The 17,115-nt window shown below is 43.8% G+C and overlaps 1 protein-coding gene across 2 annotated transcripts in view; it reads right to left on the bottom strand.

Annotated features, from left to right (window-relative positions):
* Nucleotides 1-16,814, bottom strand: part of mxi1 (max interactor 1, dimerization protein) — a 36,691-nt gene extending 19,877 nt beyond the window's left edge. Inside the window, exons 1-3 of one of the 2 annotated variants that reach the window (XM_071389307.1) lie at nt 16,441-16,814; nt 13,929-14,034; nt 10,292-10,321 (exon numbers count right to left, since the gene is read on the bottom strand). In XM_071389307.1, coding sequence (XP_071245408.1) covers nt 10,292-10,321; nt 13,929-14,034; nt 16,441-16,675 — 371 coding nt within the window. In that variant the 5' untranslated portion in view covers nt 16,676-16,814. Of the gene's footprint in view, nt 1-10,291; nt 10,322-13,928; nt 14,035-14,392; nt 14,895-16,440 lie in introns of those variants that run through there. The other variant, XM_071389308.1, reaches the window with a different exon arrangement.
* Nucleotides 16,815-17,115: the final 301 nt, after the last annotated feature.

The following is a 17,115-nucleotide window of genomic DNA, read 5'->3' as shown; positions in this document are numbered from 1 at the left end:
CTCTGTAGCTTTTAATCTGGTCCACTGGAGAGAGGGATGGAGGGGGGAGAGAGGGATGGAGGGGGGAGAGAGGGGAGATGGAGGGAGGGGAGGGACGGGAGAGAGAGAATGAGAGAGCAGACCCCTATATCACATGACCTCAGAATCATGTGATTCTGGCGTCCACAAACCCTCTACTACTCAAAACAAGAAGTGTGGCATTCCCTCCTCAATCTCTACCTCCATGGTAACCCGTATCCCTTCCTTTATCGTTCCCTGCTTCCCCTTCTTCCATCCATTCATCTCTTCTCTATCACTCCCCATCCATCCCTCCCTCTCGTCCCATGCCTCCATCCCCCCTTCTATAGTGACCTGAGGTCAGATGAGCTTTAGATTAAACTCCAATACCCAGAAGGCTTTACTGTCCTAAAACACCGCGTTGGGCAGAAACAGATAAAACCGAGGGAGATCCCTCCGACATCCAACCAACCAGATGTTGGCTTCTGGGGCACGACTGTCCTTCTGCTATCCCTGCTATCCTCTCTCATCTCACTCTGCTCTGGTTTATGCTAATACTGTACACACACACACAGCTGTCTCCCCACCCCCACCTCAAAGCCTAAAAGCATATCCACTTAACCCTGCCTTGTAACAGTGGCTAGATACAGTAGTTCACCAACCCAGGACCCTATAAGCTAGTTCTGTCCCTGTTCCGGACCACTAACTGTAAACAATGACACTCCACCGCCCACGCAAACCAACCAGGAAGGATATGATGTCGTCAGAAGATACCGCATTTTGATTGGAGGGCAACAATCCTTAAAAAGCCATGATTGGTGGAAACTGAGCAGTTTTCCCTCTAGCTGTCTAAATATAGACCCCAGACAGATTTATTGAAGTGGTTCATTTCCAACAGGCTTCTAGTTCTTCCTTTAACGGTGGATGATTTGGTTAGCTGGAATGCTAACTGATTGACACACTGCTCTAGAGTGCGTCCCAAATAGCACCCGATTCCCTACGTAGTGCACTACTTTTGACCAAGGCCCATGGGGAATAGGGTGCCAGTTGGGACACAAATCTGGACTAGCAGCAGCAGCAGTAGCGGAGAGAACGGAACATTAGTGCATTCCATCCTGGAACACTCCAACTAAACAGCCACTTGGGATGTGGGTTTGGACTGTCAAGAAGCGTGACCCACTATCGTTACGGGGTGCTTGTTAAAATACCACCACATAAGGTATTAGTTGTGGTAAAAGGCTAATGAGGGAGAGGTGTTGATTTGATTGAAAGCACTGTCTGTATCAATTTGTGTCATTTGAAAGCTTTTTACAGCCTTATCAGGGAGATATTCCAAAAACAATCAACACACGGTTCTATTTCTATCCTTCTAAACAAACATCAGTGTGTAATCCCTAAACAAACTGGCCCTCCCGTATCCTGCACATCTTGGAATGCTGTACTCGCTAATGCAAATATCCTGTATAAACACAAACATCCCCTGTGTAAGGGCACAACAAGGAGGTGAAAAGATATCCGGAGTCAATGGTCAGGTAAGAAAGGACGAGTGTCCGGCACCTAATCCAGCTGGAGGGTGTGTGTGTGTGTGTGTGTGTGTGTGCTCACTAAACCAGCGTGTTCTTACAGAGCGACTCAGCAGAGGGAGAATATAGGGCAGTCAGAAAGACGTGCGTAAAGAGGATGACCTAGAGATTCTCCTGTGTCTCCTCCACGGAGTGTGTGTGTGTATAATGAGCTGATGTAGGACTGTGTGTACACAGTACATCTAGGTTTGTGTATGTTAGTGGATTAGTGCACGCGATTGGCTAAATATGTGTCATTCAGTCAGGCCCTTCGTGAGACAGGTGTTCTCTGTCTCTACTCGCCCTGCACCCTCTCACAGCCAGATCAGCTAACGCTACACTATGCTAACCGCTAACTAACTCCTATAACAGAATATAACTTTGCTAGCTTTGCTAATGCTAACGGCTAGAAATGCCCAATGTACACTTTTACCAAAACAGAAGTTAGCGGTTAGCATAGCCTCGCCTAGCGGCTCTGGCTGACCAGAGGGGAAAGTGCTCCAGCCCCCAGCACGTGCTCCACTCTGACACTGCTGTGCTCCACTCTGGCTCTGCTGTGCTCCACCCTGACTCTGCTGTGCTCCACTGACACTACTGTGCTCCACTCTGACACTGCTGTGCTCCACCCTGACTCTGCTGTGCTCCACCCTGACTCTGCTGTGCTCCACCCTGACTCTGCTGTGCTCCACCCTGACTCTGCTGTGCTCCACTCTGACTCTGCTGTGCTCCACTCTGACTCTGCTGTGCTCCACTCTGACTCTGCTGTGCTCCACTCTGACTCTGCTGTGCTCCACTCTGACTCTGCTGTGCTCCACTCTGACTCTGCTGTGCTCCACTCTGACTCTGCTGTGCTCCACTCTGACACTACTGTGCTCCACTCTGACACTACTGTGCTCCACTCTGACACTACTGTGCTCCACTCTGACACTACTGTGCTCCACTCTGACACTACTGTGCTCCACTCTGACACTACTGTGCTCCACTCTGACACTACTGTGCTCCACTCTGACACTACTGTGCTCCACCCTGACTCTGCTGTGCTCCACCCTGACTCTGCTGTGCTCCACCCTGACTCTGCTGTGCTCCACTCTGACACTGCTGTGCTCCACTCTGACTCTGCTGTGCTCGCCAGACCAAAGATCAAGTCCCTTAAGCTGCTTTTCTGAGCCAAGAAAAGCTTACAAGGCATCACGTTGGTTGGTTAGGAACAAATAGGTCCCAAATCGCACCCTATTCCCTATTTAGTGCACTGCTTTTGACCAGAGCCGATACGGTAGTGCCCTATATAGGGAATATGTTGCCATTTGGGATGAAGCCCAACTAGGGCCAGTTTGGGCCTGGCTGCAAGGCCTGACAACAGGGAGGGTGGGTATTGTTGTTGCTATGGTCGGAGGAGAATTGGGGCAAACTATGCTCTCACACGCCATGAAGGATGTAGGCCTGAGCACGTGAGAGTACTAAAGCCTGGGCCTAAAAACTAAAACAGCTTTCAATGTGAAGTCACAACTTTGGTATTGTGTCTCATTGTCTTATTGTGCTCCCCTAAAGTCATTCTGAATACTCAGCTGAGAGAAGACATGAGGTTCTTCTGAACTTATGTTCAATTGAATGCAACACGTAAGGGATAATCAATGAAGGGCTATGCGTCCAATGGAAAATAATGAACGACGGAGTTGCATTCTTTTCCAGAGGACGCATAGAGCCCAGAGTTGACTACCTCTTTTATACCATGGCTATAATATAACACATTTGCAGCTACAAATGTGTTCATTTGTATGTAGAAATGTGTTTAACATCCACTGAAGTAGCTTAGTTAACTAGATAGCTACAGTAGTTGCCTTGGTAACCAGACAAATAGACTTGGTAATTAAGCTAACCAAACCATCAGTCCTAGCTTGCTATTATGAAAATCCAATTCAACATTGCCAATAATGTTTTCAATCTGACTTTTGCTTTTAAAAGCGGCTCAAACATAGAACATGTAAGAATGAACTAAAGCCATTACATACTACCGTGCTGATATACTGTGTGTTATAGGGGAATAATGCACACTCGAGAATGCCCTTCAAGCCAATCAGAAACGAGTATTCAACAATGCCATGGTATACAGTTTTATATTAGAAGCCTCATCAGCATTGTTCAGAACATCACATGCATGCTATCCAATATATAACGCGAGCAGACACAAAAAAATGCAGACGCAAAAAAATATGTTTTGAGTGACAACAGAAGCAGCCGTCGTTCTGTCCCACACCATTCCAAAGTCCCCTGGTAATGAGCCATGGCCATTCTCATCAGACTGTGGGCCAGCCAAAACAAACACCAGGCAGTAGGGATGTAACAAGACACCGATACGCATCGTTCCCGATTCAAATGATTAAGATAAGACTGTGTGGCTTCGCGGACCCCAAACCTATTCAAATGTAGCATTCACCGGTCAGAAAATGTATTCAAACATAACAAATCGCCGGTTCACTACAATGTTTTGCTCATATTAGTTTTTACCTTCTGAAAATACCTCTCATATTTTGTGACAACTCATACGTCCTCTGATTCAGCGTCAAACTAAACATGTTACTGTGTTGACAGTCATTGACCTACAAGTTATTTTTCACGCAGAACAACCAAGCCTAGTCAAACTGCTCACTGTGCCCAGCTTGGAGTGCTGACCAGCGCCAGGTAGGCGGCTGTTCCTGATCTTGCGCAAACATTAGGCTTTATTAGTTGCGTGACAACCCGTGGAATTTGCTAGGTTATTGTTATCTATGCACTGTTGAAAGTTATGTTTAACCAGAATAGAAGCAAGTTACCAGAGACACAAATCTCATCTGCAGAAGGAGAAAAGAAGCTCACTGAAACGTCCAAGCGGTGAAAACCATTGGATTTGGAGATTTTACATTACTAGCTCAAACAAAGTGACAGTACAAAAAACACATTACCCCTCTAATCTGATAGTGGGGTGGGAGACGCCTAGTGTCCCTTATGGCTCAGATCAGAGGCCTACATAGTATACACCATAGACATACATAATTACACACACACACACACACACACACACACACACACACACACACACACACACACACACACACACACACACACACACACACACACACACACACACACACACACACACACACACACACACACACACACACACACACACACACAGAGATCCAGCTCAGAGAGGCTCAGCTCATGAGCTCCATCAGCAGCAGATTTTATTTTAGAATGGAAAATGTTGGTGTATCGTATCGTTCTCTCATCAATCCCAATCGCAACAAATTATTTCAAACTTAAACATATAATACCTTTATCAGAGCCGATGTATCTAGATACGTATCGATTCACTTTGAAAGAGAACGATGCACATCCTTACCAGACAGGATGCCACCAAAGGGCAGGCAGGCAGGCAGGCAGGCAGACAGACAGACAGACAGACAGACAGACAGACAGACAGACAGACAGACAGACAGACAGACAGACAGACAGACAGACAGACAGACAGACAGGCAGGCAGGCAGGCAGACAGACAGACACACGCAATGGGGAAAAGATGAGTGCAAAGGGACATCCCTGAATTCTTATTTCAGCCATTCCTATTGCAGCCCTGACCACTTCAAGAATCAATGGGTAGTGGGTAATTGAAATGGCAATTGAACTGCAGTAAATATTGCAGATTGTACCCTTAATATACCACAGACATCTGTTTGCTGAAAGGTGTTTGAGAGAGTCTGTTTGCACAACACGTTGTCATAAAGCGTAGAGGGTAAAAACTAAATATAATTTCATCAGCGAGTCTAGAGACACCCAACCACCAGCACCAATATCATTTCATCAGCGGCAGAGTCTAGAGACACCCAACCACCAGCACCAATATCATTTCATCAGCGGCAGAGTCTAGAGACACCCAACCACCAGCACCAATATCATTTCATCAGCGGCAGAGTCTAGAGACACCCAACCACCAGCACCAATATCATTTCATCAGCGGCAGAGTCTAGAGACACCCAACCACCAGCACCAATATCATTTCATCAGCGGCAGAGTCTAGAGACACCCAACCACCAGCACCAATATCATTTCATCAGCGGCAGAGTCTAGAGACACCCAAATACCAGCACCAATATCATTTCATCAGCGGCAGAGTGTAGAGACACCCAACCACCAGCACCAATATCATTTCATCAGCGGCAGAGTCTAGAGACACCCAACCACCAGCACCAATATCATTTCGGGAATAGGGAGCGGTGAGAGAGACGGCATCTCTAGATTTATGTCCCAGAGTAAAAGCCTGGCCCTCTTGATTACCCATAAACAGAGACATCATAAAACAACATGGCCAGTTGAACACACAGCTGGTTCAATAGGGACTACTGTCATTGAATCCCTCACTAGCAGCATGTATACCGTACATACAATACTTAGCCTAGCATCACGCATAGCAAACAAGCTAATGGCAGGGTTTAGTTAGTAGAATACTAAGTGGTGCATTAGAGGCTAGGCTATTTGGTAAGCAAAATGCTAACAGACATACTACTCTAGCAAGGAAGCACCCCACAAACAAACAATCGAATGGTATAATTAAGCAATTAGACCTGAGGAGGTGTGGACAATACAGCCCTTAGCCGTGGCACCCCCGAGGTGCCTTACTGCTATTATAAACTGGTTACCAACGTAATTAGAACAGTCAAAATTAAGGTTTTGTCATACGGTCTGATATACAGTTGAAGTCGGAAGTTTACATACACATTAGCCAAATACATTTATACTCAGTTTTTCACAATTCCTGACATTTAATCCAAGTAAAAATTCCCTGTTTTAGGTCAGTTAGGATCACCACTTTATTTTAAGAATGTGAAATGTCAGAATAATAGTAGAGAGAATGATTTATTTCAGCTTTTATTTCTTTCATCACATTCCCAGTGGGTCAGAAGTTTACATACACTCAATTAGTATTTGGTAGCATTGCCTTTAAATTGTTTACCTTGGGTCAAACGTTTTGGGTAGCCTTCCATTAGCTTCCCACAATAAGTTGGGTGAATTTTGGCCCATTCCTCCTGACAGAGCTGGTGTAGCCGAGTTAGGTGAGTAAGCCTCCTTGCTTGCACACACTTTTTCAGTTCTGCCCACAAATGTTCTATAGGATTGAGGTCAGGGCTTTGTGATGGTCACTCCAATACCTTGACTTTGCTGTCCGTAAGCCATTTTGCCACAACTTTGGAAGTATGCTTGGGGTCATTGTCCATTTGGAAGACCCATTTGCGACCAAGCTTTAACTTCCTGACTGATGTCTTGAGATGTTGCTTCAATATATCCACATCATTTTCCTCCCTCATGATGCTATCTATTTTGTGAAGTGCTCCAGTCCCTCCTGCAGCAAAGCACCCCCACAACATGATGCTGCCACCCCCGTGCTTCACGGTTGGGATGGTGTTCTTCGGCTTGCACGCCTCCCCCTTTTTCCTCCAAACATAACAATGGTCGTTATGGCCAAACAGTTCTATTTTTGTTTCATCAGACCAGAGGACATTTCTCAAAAAAGTACGATCTTTGTCCCCATGTGCAGTTGCAAACCGTAGTCTGGCTTTTTTATGGCGGTTTTGGAGCAGTGGCTTCTTCCTTGCTGAGCGGCCTTTCAGGTTATGTCGATATAGGACTCGTTTTACTGTGGATATAGATACTTTTGTACCTGTTTCCTCCAGCATCTTCACAAGGTCCTTTGCTGTTGTTCTGGGATTGATTTGCACTTTTCACACCAAAGTACGTTCATCTCTAGGAGACAGAACGCATCTCCTTCTTGAGTGGTATGCCGGCTACGTGTTCCCAGGGTGTTTATACTTGCGTACTATTGTTTGTAGAGATGAATGTGGTACCTTCAGGCGTTTGGAAATTGCTCCCAAGAATGAACCAGACTTGTGGAGATCTACAATTATTTTCCTGAGGTCTTGTCTGATTTCTTTTGATTTCACATGATGTCAAGCAAAGAGGCAGTGAGTTTGAAGGTAGGCCTTGAAATACATCCACAGCTACAACTCCAACTGACTCAAATGATGTCAATTAGCCTATCAGAAGCTTCTAAAGCCATGACATTATATTCTGGAATTTTCGAAGCCGTTTAAAGGCACAGTCAAATTAATGTAAGTAAACTTTTGACCCACTGGAATTGTGATACAGTGAATTATAAGTGAAATAATCTGTCTGTAAACAATTGTTGGAAAAATTACTTATGTCATGCACAAAGTAGATGTCCTAACCGACTTGCCAAAACTATAGTTTGTTAACAAGACATTTGTGGAGTTGTTGAAAAACGAGTTTTAATGACTCCAACCTAAGTGTATGTAAACGTCCGACTTCAACTGTACCTCGGCTTTCAGCCAATCAGTATTCAGGGCTCAAACCACCCAGTTTATAATTTGTCTTAGGTACTATTTGTTTTGTGTAATGTTAAGTGACATTTTGGGAAGCACCCAGCATACCCTAACAAACAAGCTAAACCAACCAGTTTAAACTCTAGCTCTAATGCAGTAGTCTATAATTTCACGTCTGCATGTATGAGCGAAACTGGTTTATAAGAGGCAGCTAAATAATCAAAGAGGGTGAAACCGAGGCGTTATCTAGTCTGGTGGTGGTGGAGGCTGTTGCTACAGTATGTGAGCATCTGGAATGTGGTTTCTGGGTTTCAGGTCCCTTTCATCTCCTACCCTGTCATCTCTGTCTGCCGCACGGCTCTGTCACTGCCGGGTTATCACCTCACGGACCTGCTGCGGTAGCAAGAAGAATGGAACTAGTCCGTTTGATAAACTTGACAAAATGGAACTGGTGAGTGTTCCATTCCAGAATCCAGAGTGCAGCAGGGCTGGCTTTGACAACTCACTGCCAAACGGGCTTAGTAGGCCCGTGACATATAAAGTATGTTATTGGCTTACAGCATGCAAATATAGGGATTAGAAGTTATATTCAGAGTTTTGAATGTTTTTTCTTAAAGGGACGGTTTACGATTGCTCCATGAATGAAACTAATTTCTCTCATTTAATATTGATTTGTTTTAGGATTAATCTACCCAGCAAAAACACTACTCACTGTGGCCTAGGTCTAAATGTCATGTGGTAGGTTGAAGACCTTGTCAACAGCAACTAGCAGGTGCACTTGGCTGCTACAGTGCTGTTTTAGCATACTGCACTGAGCACGGGATGTTCGAAACCAGCTAGGCAAGCACATCAGTTAGTTACACCAGTAAAAGCCTACAGATGTAGGATCTTAATTTGATCACCCTGTTGTAGGAGATCTTTCCTTTTTTAATTGTTTTTACTTGTAGTGTATTTGAGGTTTAAAAAGGCTTCTGAAGTTTGTAATTTCCACTTTGACATTTCAAACTTGATTTATCCTACAAAAATATCCATTAATTATAATCCACATATTCATTCACATTTTCAGTTGCTGCAGGATTATTTTCCTGCTGTAGCAAACTGGCTCAAATGAAGATCCTACATCTGTACGTCTCCTCTCTCCTCCTACCCTCATCACTTATCTCGGCCACAACCCACACAGAGCCACCAGGGCCACACGCTGCGTCAGCACTGATGATGCAAAACCATGTGGGCACTATCTGCCAGAACCAGTCTCTGTGGCAGGATGGTAGGATGGCAGGATGGTAGGATGGCATGGTATCACTAGAACACAGGACAGTCATAAGATGATATGACATCATAACCATGTCTGCTAAACTAGTTAGCTGGTCATCCAACACATCTCCTCTCCCAATGTCCCTGTCATTTAGAAAAGTCACAAAATAAACAAGGAGGTGGTACGTAATTAAACGGATTGCTTGCGGCTACATTATGAGATGAGTGGGCTTGTTTTTACCAGAACTCCTTCGCAGTCTCGCCTCGTATTATTGATGGTTTCCAGGTGAACCCTTCCAGACCTTCCTCTCCTCTCAGGCGATTGATGAAGCCTAAACACTCCAAAGTGGGTGGTTGAACTCCAAATCTGATAAGGGCTTCTAAGGATCCACTGTGTTCTGTCTGTACAACGCAACCATGAAACCCTGGGTGTCTGAAATGGCACCTTATTTACTATGCAGCGCACTATTTTTGACCAGGGACTAAATTGTACCTTTTTCCCTATATAGTGCCCTATGGGCCCGATGAAAAGTAGTACACTTTGTAGGGAATAGGGAGCCATTTGAGACACTGAAAATGCCTCTGGTTTCAGGCCCAGTCTGCTGTGCTTGCACCCTACCCTGCCCTGCCTGGCTGTAACTGTGTAACTCAAAGCCCTTAGCAATGGCCCCATTGCATAACCCAATGTACTGTAGAGTAGTGAACCCAATGTACTGTACAGTGGAGACTCAACATGGAGAGAGGAGGGAGAGAAGAGAGGGAGAGGACAGAGAGAGAGAGGGGGAGGGAGGGCAGAGAGAGAGAGAGAAAGGGCAGAGAGAGACAACACAGAGAGAGAGAAAGGGAGAAAGAGAGGGCAGAGAGAGAGAGAGGGGCAGAGTATAGGAGAGAGGGAGAGAATGTCCTTAGATTAAGAGGAACTAGGTCAACTCTTACTTTTGGTTTTAATAACCTGTTGCTGGGTAAAGTTGCCTGGTGGAAAGCTCCAAACTGGCAAGCTAAGAGCAAGTGCTTTTGCAGTGCAATTTGAGGGGCTAGTTGGACTTTTCAGTATAGTTTACTTTTTGTTTTAAGTCTAATAAGAATGAAAATGAAAGACCAACTCACCTGTTCTTCTCCAACTCATTATGTGTCGACCTGCAAACAGAAAAACAAGAAAGGAACTTGTTAACCAAGGCACCAACACATCGCAAAGACCTGTGACATGTCAACACATCCAATCATTTAAAAAGCTTCAATTCAAAAGTCAATAGGCCTATCTATTTTAACAAACAGCCACGGATTCAGTTGAGGGCAACAGTATATTGGTGGCATACTGCAATTACTTTGACTTGGTCTGATCAATTAATCCCAATTGAGAAGTACTATGCAAACCTCCAACAACACACACACAGACCGGCTGGACTGTGATGTACCATACCAAGACCGAGCCTGAGAGTCAGTGTGCACTATGAACTGTGAGTTTGGTCGATACGCCCGGCCAGGCTTCAGTCCCATACAAAGGGCCTGTATCGTCACACACTTCAACCTCCTCTTCCTCCAACAGTGCATAGCCCATGTAGCCCCATGTATATGGCTGCCTGAGAGTGTGGCGTGTGTGTGTGTGTCAGTCCAGGCCTCAGACTCAGTGCTGTGTTAATAATGCAAAGTGATTCAGCTGGTCCCCCTAAGAGCCTCTTTGTATGGCAACACACTGAAGATAATCAGGCCCTCCTGCCTCGGCCTAAATGGCCTGCCTGCCCGCCCAGTGTGTGTATGAGAGTGTGTGTGTGTGTGTCTTTTTAAACAAACTCCTCCTCAGCTCCTCAACCCACTTGCCACAGGGAGGAACCATTTATTGGTTCCCAGGTCATATAGGCACTTCTCTTTATTGGAGGGGGACTATTACAGTCGCAAAATTTTCACACACAAAAAAAATGGCCTCCGCCTGCATAGGCTGACCTGATTGGATAGCTCGCTGTTCTGCTATAGGGAACAAGGGACGAGCGCGGAAGAGAGGAAGAAGAAAGACAGAGGGGGAGGAAAAAAGACGCTGCCAGATTACAAGGGATTCTGGGAGTTGGCGCCTCTTCAGAGCGACTCCAAATCCTTTTTTAAAAATGTTTAATTATTGATGTAAATAAAAATACCATATGTCTCCATTAGAATACATTACCACCGCTGCTGCTCTTGTGCTTATTGTGTATGCAAGACTGGGTTAACAACCGAACTGTGACAGTCATTTCTCATTAACAGGGTCTCAGGACCAGGGAACCCGGTCTCTGCTAAGCCTGCCATCATTGCCGAGCAAGGCCAAAGATGTAACCAATTTCCTGTGCAAACTTTAAATAATTATGTAGAAAAACGTCATCCTCGCCCAAAACATTTTGCAACTCTGTGGTATAAATAAACAACCGTGCTGGGCTCTGCGTGTTAGGCTACACACACAATCATAGACACACAACCTACACCCACCACACACACAAGCGTATCTTGATGAATCTAAACCGTTTTTATCTATAGAGCCTATAGTCCACCAGCCAGCCAGGAGCCAGACTCCATTTATTTGTGTAAATACCACACAATTTACAGCGCAGCTCATAAACTGTACAAAGCCTTCTCGTATACAACGTTAAAACTTTATGCTCCTGCAAGTTTATTTCTCCCCTGTAAAAAAACGATGGAGAGCTATTAAAGGGGTGCAGACAAACTGTGTCTGCTGCTATTGTTCTAATGGTGGCCAGCGGCTGACTACCAACAGTCTGAATCAGTGACATCCCCAGCCCGCCACGCACCAACGGAGGGTCCACCAGACATGACCTAGATCAATACACAACACAGTATCATTTCTATGATGGTGAGGATCAGACTTCTCTTCCACTGTTGCTGTTAGCCTAGGCTACTGTTAGCCAACAAAAAACAAAACAGCACCATGAAAACAACTGTGCACTGTCTGCTGTTGTGGCATTTGCATCATTGGTCAAGATTATTTAGAATTTCGACTATCCGGATATCCCCCCCCCAAAAAATTGTGTGATATTATTTGAATAGTGAAATCATTTCAAATGCCCATCCTTACTCAAAGCAGGTTTGAGCAAACTCTAAAACTACTTGAAACATTTCAAATAGTATTTGAACCCCGGTTCAAGCTTTGTAGTGTTTGGGCAAAAACCAAAACGTGCACCCTTTGGGGTCCCGAGGACCGAGTTTGGGAAACGCTGCACTAGCCTACACAGTAGACAATAGCGTATAATCACCCTCTACAGTAGGTTACAGGACACATCAAATCAGCTATCAGAGAGCGATCAGAATGTCTGTAGCTATAGCTCAACAGATACGGATGACTTGAATGGAGGAACGTAGGATCCCTGCAAGATGAGATAAACATGTTCCGGCTGTATAGGGTGAAAGAGGGACAGAGAGAGTGAGATAAGCCCATCACCTATAAGACTCAACATGCTACACATGAGGAGGCCTTACCTGGCCACACACACACCGGAGCCAATCTGATCACTATCTTTGCCACGCATAACTAGGCTACACTATAGCTATAGAGTCAAATGTTGGTTCCTGTTTTTCATTCCTCTCATGTTTAAGATGAAAAGGGCTCTCAGTCTCTCAGTAGGGTTGAATCATGGCTGGCTGTCCATGATGGATGTATAAGTAGAGGACAATAGTCTGTCCATGTTCTTAACCCGAAAACACCACCTTACGCTATTAAAGCCTATACAGCCTCTAGTCTTCAATGCATTTTCCTCTGAAAGAGCATTACGTACAGTAGTATCAATCTCGTCTAAGGCTCTTTGTAGAATGTCATTCTCAAATAGATTGGCTATTGAAGTGCAGGCTAACGTTTATACATTATATTAAACTGCATAGACATTTATAATCAGATTACACATACAGATGGGGGGGGGGGGGGGATCATAAAGTCACATCAACAGTCTTTTAAAAGGTTCTATGTATTCACCTTGCTCGTGCCTGCATACAACACCAGCCTGCCTGCATACAACACCAGCCTGCCTGCATACAACACCAGCAGCAAATAGGAGCTTTTTCCCTTCAGGGTTGGGGACAAAACTAACCAAATATTATAGCTTAGGAAGAGTATAGCAACATATAGAAATAACGAATGTTTCAACATGGTAAAATGGCAAACAGTTGTAAGACTGTAATAACGACTATATTATAACCAAGTATGATTTGTTTTGTACATAAAATAATTTTAAACTCTGTGGTGTTCGTCTGTTTTTCCATCTCCCTCTTTCTCCCAGTCCCTAACCTCCATCCGTTTGACAATCAGCTGATGATAGCAGCTCGAGCTGCTAGTGCTACCCCATGCCCCAAGCAAAGAGTGCCCTAACGTTCACTCTCTGTAGGCTACACGGTCTTTAATCCACATGTATATTTTATGCTTGGACAATTTCTCTGAATATATGTTAACTCCCACTTATAACATGCCACGGTGTTCTATAAGTGAGCTTACATGCTGCGACAGAGGGCAGAAGTAGGTTAAGACACTCAAGTGGTGTTGTGGCAACCACATCTAGGCTGTTTTACCAGCTGTCAGGCTACAACGTTGCACTGACAGTCAAGTGATATCACATTATGGCAGCATTGTTATCGGTCATTCAGCTTATTATAGAGAAAGTCAACTGAATGACAGTTCATTCATTTGTTTAGATCAACATACATACCCAGGCAAATAACACATTGGCATCGCATGCATGAAGCTATTGATCAACAAAGGTCCAGTTTTTCTTACCTGTTATGGTTATTGTGGAACTTCTTGTTTCGAAATTTATTTTGCCTCTGGTAGTTCGTGTTCTGAATTGACGACGGAAACGTCGATGCATATCCGTGTTCACACTCTGTTGAAATAAAATTGTGGTTAGGGCGAGTTGGACCGTCCCCACCATATGCAACATTTTGTAAACAACGGAAAAATATTTACAATGTTGATCATCCAAATATATGGGGCAACTCATGCCACCCACATATCTACAGTTAACGGAATTAATCGTTTGTTTTTCGGTGATGACGCTTGAAAACAGCTTCAACACACACAGAACACTTACATAGCCTAGCTACATTTGTCTGTGGTGTATTTTAAAGTTGTCAAACATGACAAGCAAATTATTTAAAACTCTGAAACGACACAAATTAACCTACATAATCAAATGAAACTAATCTAACCACAAATGTCTAACGTGTTTTTATTTGGCATACCTCTCTCCCTTCTATCTAGATATTCTGCCGCTTCCAATAACCTCTGGATGTTCATCAACTGCACTGCCGTCATTCTGCTGGAGCTAGCGAACGTTAGCTAAACGTTTCTGCAACTTGTGATACTATTTCAAAGACAGGTAGTATTGCGGTTCAAGTTCCAAAATCGGAATAATTGTTCCTCGTTGAGTATAACACAAAACGTTACTTCATGAATGTCTTGTCTTGTTAGCTATTTTGTTTGCTGGCTTTGTAATTAAAAGCCCTGTCGAAAAGAATCTGCCCAGTTTTAATATGAAACACAGGTAGCTAGCTGCAGCCTAGTGATTCAGGTTTCAAAAATTCAACCGTTTCAAAAATCGAAAAACGAGTGTGGCAAAGTATTCAGGAAAAACAGTTACAAATGGTATAAAATGAATATAAACGACATCAAATTTCCACCCAAAGCCTGAAAAGTCCCTGCTGCTGCCTGTGTTCACTCCTCCCAGTTTGTTTACCTAGCTCCACAGCTGAGGGGCGGAGACCTAGCACAAGCTGGGGGCTGGTCTCGACGCAAAGCTTTATGGGATATTTAGTCTTTATTCTATTGATCTCTACGCTGAAAATATGACCCTTATGCTATGGCTGCTATGAAACTTTGCACGGTGCTACTGTCCACGTACAACGTTTCATGTTATTGAAATAATTACTTTTAATTGGACATTTAAAGGAAAGAGACTAAATGATATGAATAAGCCATATTCTAATAGCCTGGTACTCCTATGTTATTAAGTTGTTATACGACGTTATTAGCTGGCCTATAATTGGTTTAAAAGCAGGAATGGGTTACTGATCACTCCAGACCAAATACAGACCAAACCCGGTCTGTATGCTATTCTCGATGATCATATCTCTTCTCGCATTCATTTCTGGCAAAAAAAGACTGCAAGTCCCATGAATCAACACCAGAGTGGGGGTGTACCGGCCGACTTGAAGCCAGGCCCAGCAACAAATTACATCACAGTAAAGGAGACGCTCGATTGGTGATACCTTGTGACAGGCATCTCATGCGAACTTGCACTTGACCAATCACAAAGGGATTTCGCGCCATGTGGAAAACCCGCAAGTATCAGGAAGCAACAACAATCGGGTAGGAAAAAAGGAGAGATGAAAATGTTGCACGAAAGATTTCATTATTTGTTCTATAATAAGAGAATAGTAATCCATTTTCTGTAACTTTGAAACTTACTTATTATATTACACTTTTTGCAATAACCTGATACATAAATAGTGTACAAAAGAAAGTATTTTTTATTTAAAAAATCGAATAAAGTAGGCAAGCATCTAATCAACAAAATCATCTTGAGATTGAGATTTACAGATTGTGAAACTATTGCACAATGAGCAGAAATATAAAGCAATACAACTGAAACCAGGTGCTCTAGGCTAGCGTCAAAAGAGTGAGAGAAAGCATCCTATTTGAAATATGTGCAAACATCCAACAATAGGCCTATCTCTCCCCCCTAACAATCGAGCTGTTTAGGCTACAGAGAAGGATGCGGGGCACTATGACGTCACCCAAAAATGAGTTGGAGGGCGCTGCGATGCTGTGGTCAGATATATCTAATCTCAAAGTAGTGGCCAATACAATGTTCTGTGCACCCACACCCAAAACCAATGTGGGGTTTAATCAATCTAGGCTTTGTCAGTGGCCTGGCCTATATGGTGAAATAGGAATTTAGGCTAAATTATGAAATTGTTACAGTGAGCAGGTGCAAAGCAAATTATGCTTTTGAGGGGTAGAAAAACGTACAACCAACAAAAATAAATATATCTTAATCATATCAGAAATCTAGGCTACAGGGAAAGTAATAGATAATGTATTACATTCATAATATTAGGTTATTAGTGCTGTGCAATATCAGTGCGAGTGCATAATAATGCATGCATGAGAATAATAAGTCGATCAGTTGAATGAACTCAGCCCTTTGTTGTCTCGCGTCTGTTGACAATGAAACTCTTGTTTCCCTGAATATTACTGGGGGGGAAACCGTTACACAAAATAAACTTACTTCCATCCTTCCTCTCGGCGTTCTCGATAAAACTTGCTGCTTCCAGCAAAACCTGAACGTTTTTCAGAAAAGTATCAATCTGACTCAATGGAGAAGAAGCGCAGTCTCTGGAGTTGAAGACGTCATTGATAGAGCAACTAGACATATCAAAATCTTGCCGATCCATAGACGTTTCGGAGTCCAGAAACACATATTCGCTCTTCAACTCTCTTTTCTGCCTATCACTTCTGGCCATTTTCGTTCACTTGGACTGCTTTTGCCGGCTGCTTTTCCAGGAGGAAAATAAACTGAAAGGCAGCTAGCAGTAGAGGCTGCTTTGCTTCTTGCTGGTGATAGGGCTTTTATGAATGCAGGTTACAAGGCACGAAACGGTGCTTGGAGGATTGTGGCGCATGGGGCACAAGAAGAGCCTGCATCTGCCTGATGAACGCCGCATGGTCCTGACGCCGGCTTTTCAAGGTATGTTCCTGCCGACGGTTGTCTCTACGTCTCTTTGGCCCCCAGATTTTGTAGACGACAGACAATATTACTCCAATATTTCTTTATGATAGCAACATAATGAAAACGATTAGAGTTGGTGGATAAGGTGGCTGTAAGCACTGTATGTAATACGATTATATTTTGGTGTTCTTTTTGACTCATGTAGGCTGTTTTGTTCATATCACTAAGGTAATG

The sequence above is a fragment of the Salvelinus alpinus genome, chromosome 2 (genome assembly GCF_045679555.1).
Source record: "Salvelinus alpinus chromosome 2, SLU_Salpinus.1, whole genome shotgun sequence".
Classification (NCBI taxonomy): Eukaryota; Metazoa; Chordata; class Actinopteri; order Salmoniformes; family Salmonidae; genus Salvelinus; species Salvelinus alpinus.
This window is presented reverse-complemented; position numbering and strand designations above follow the sequence as displayed.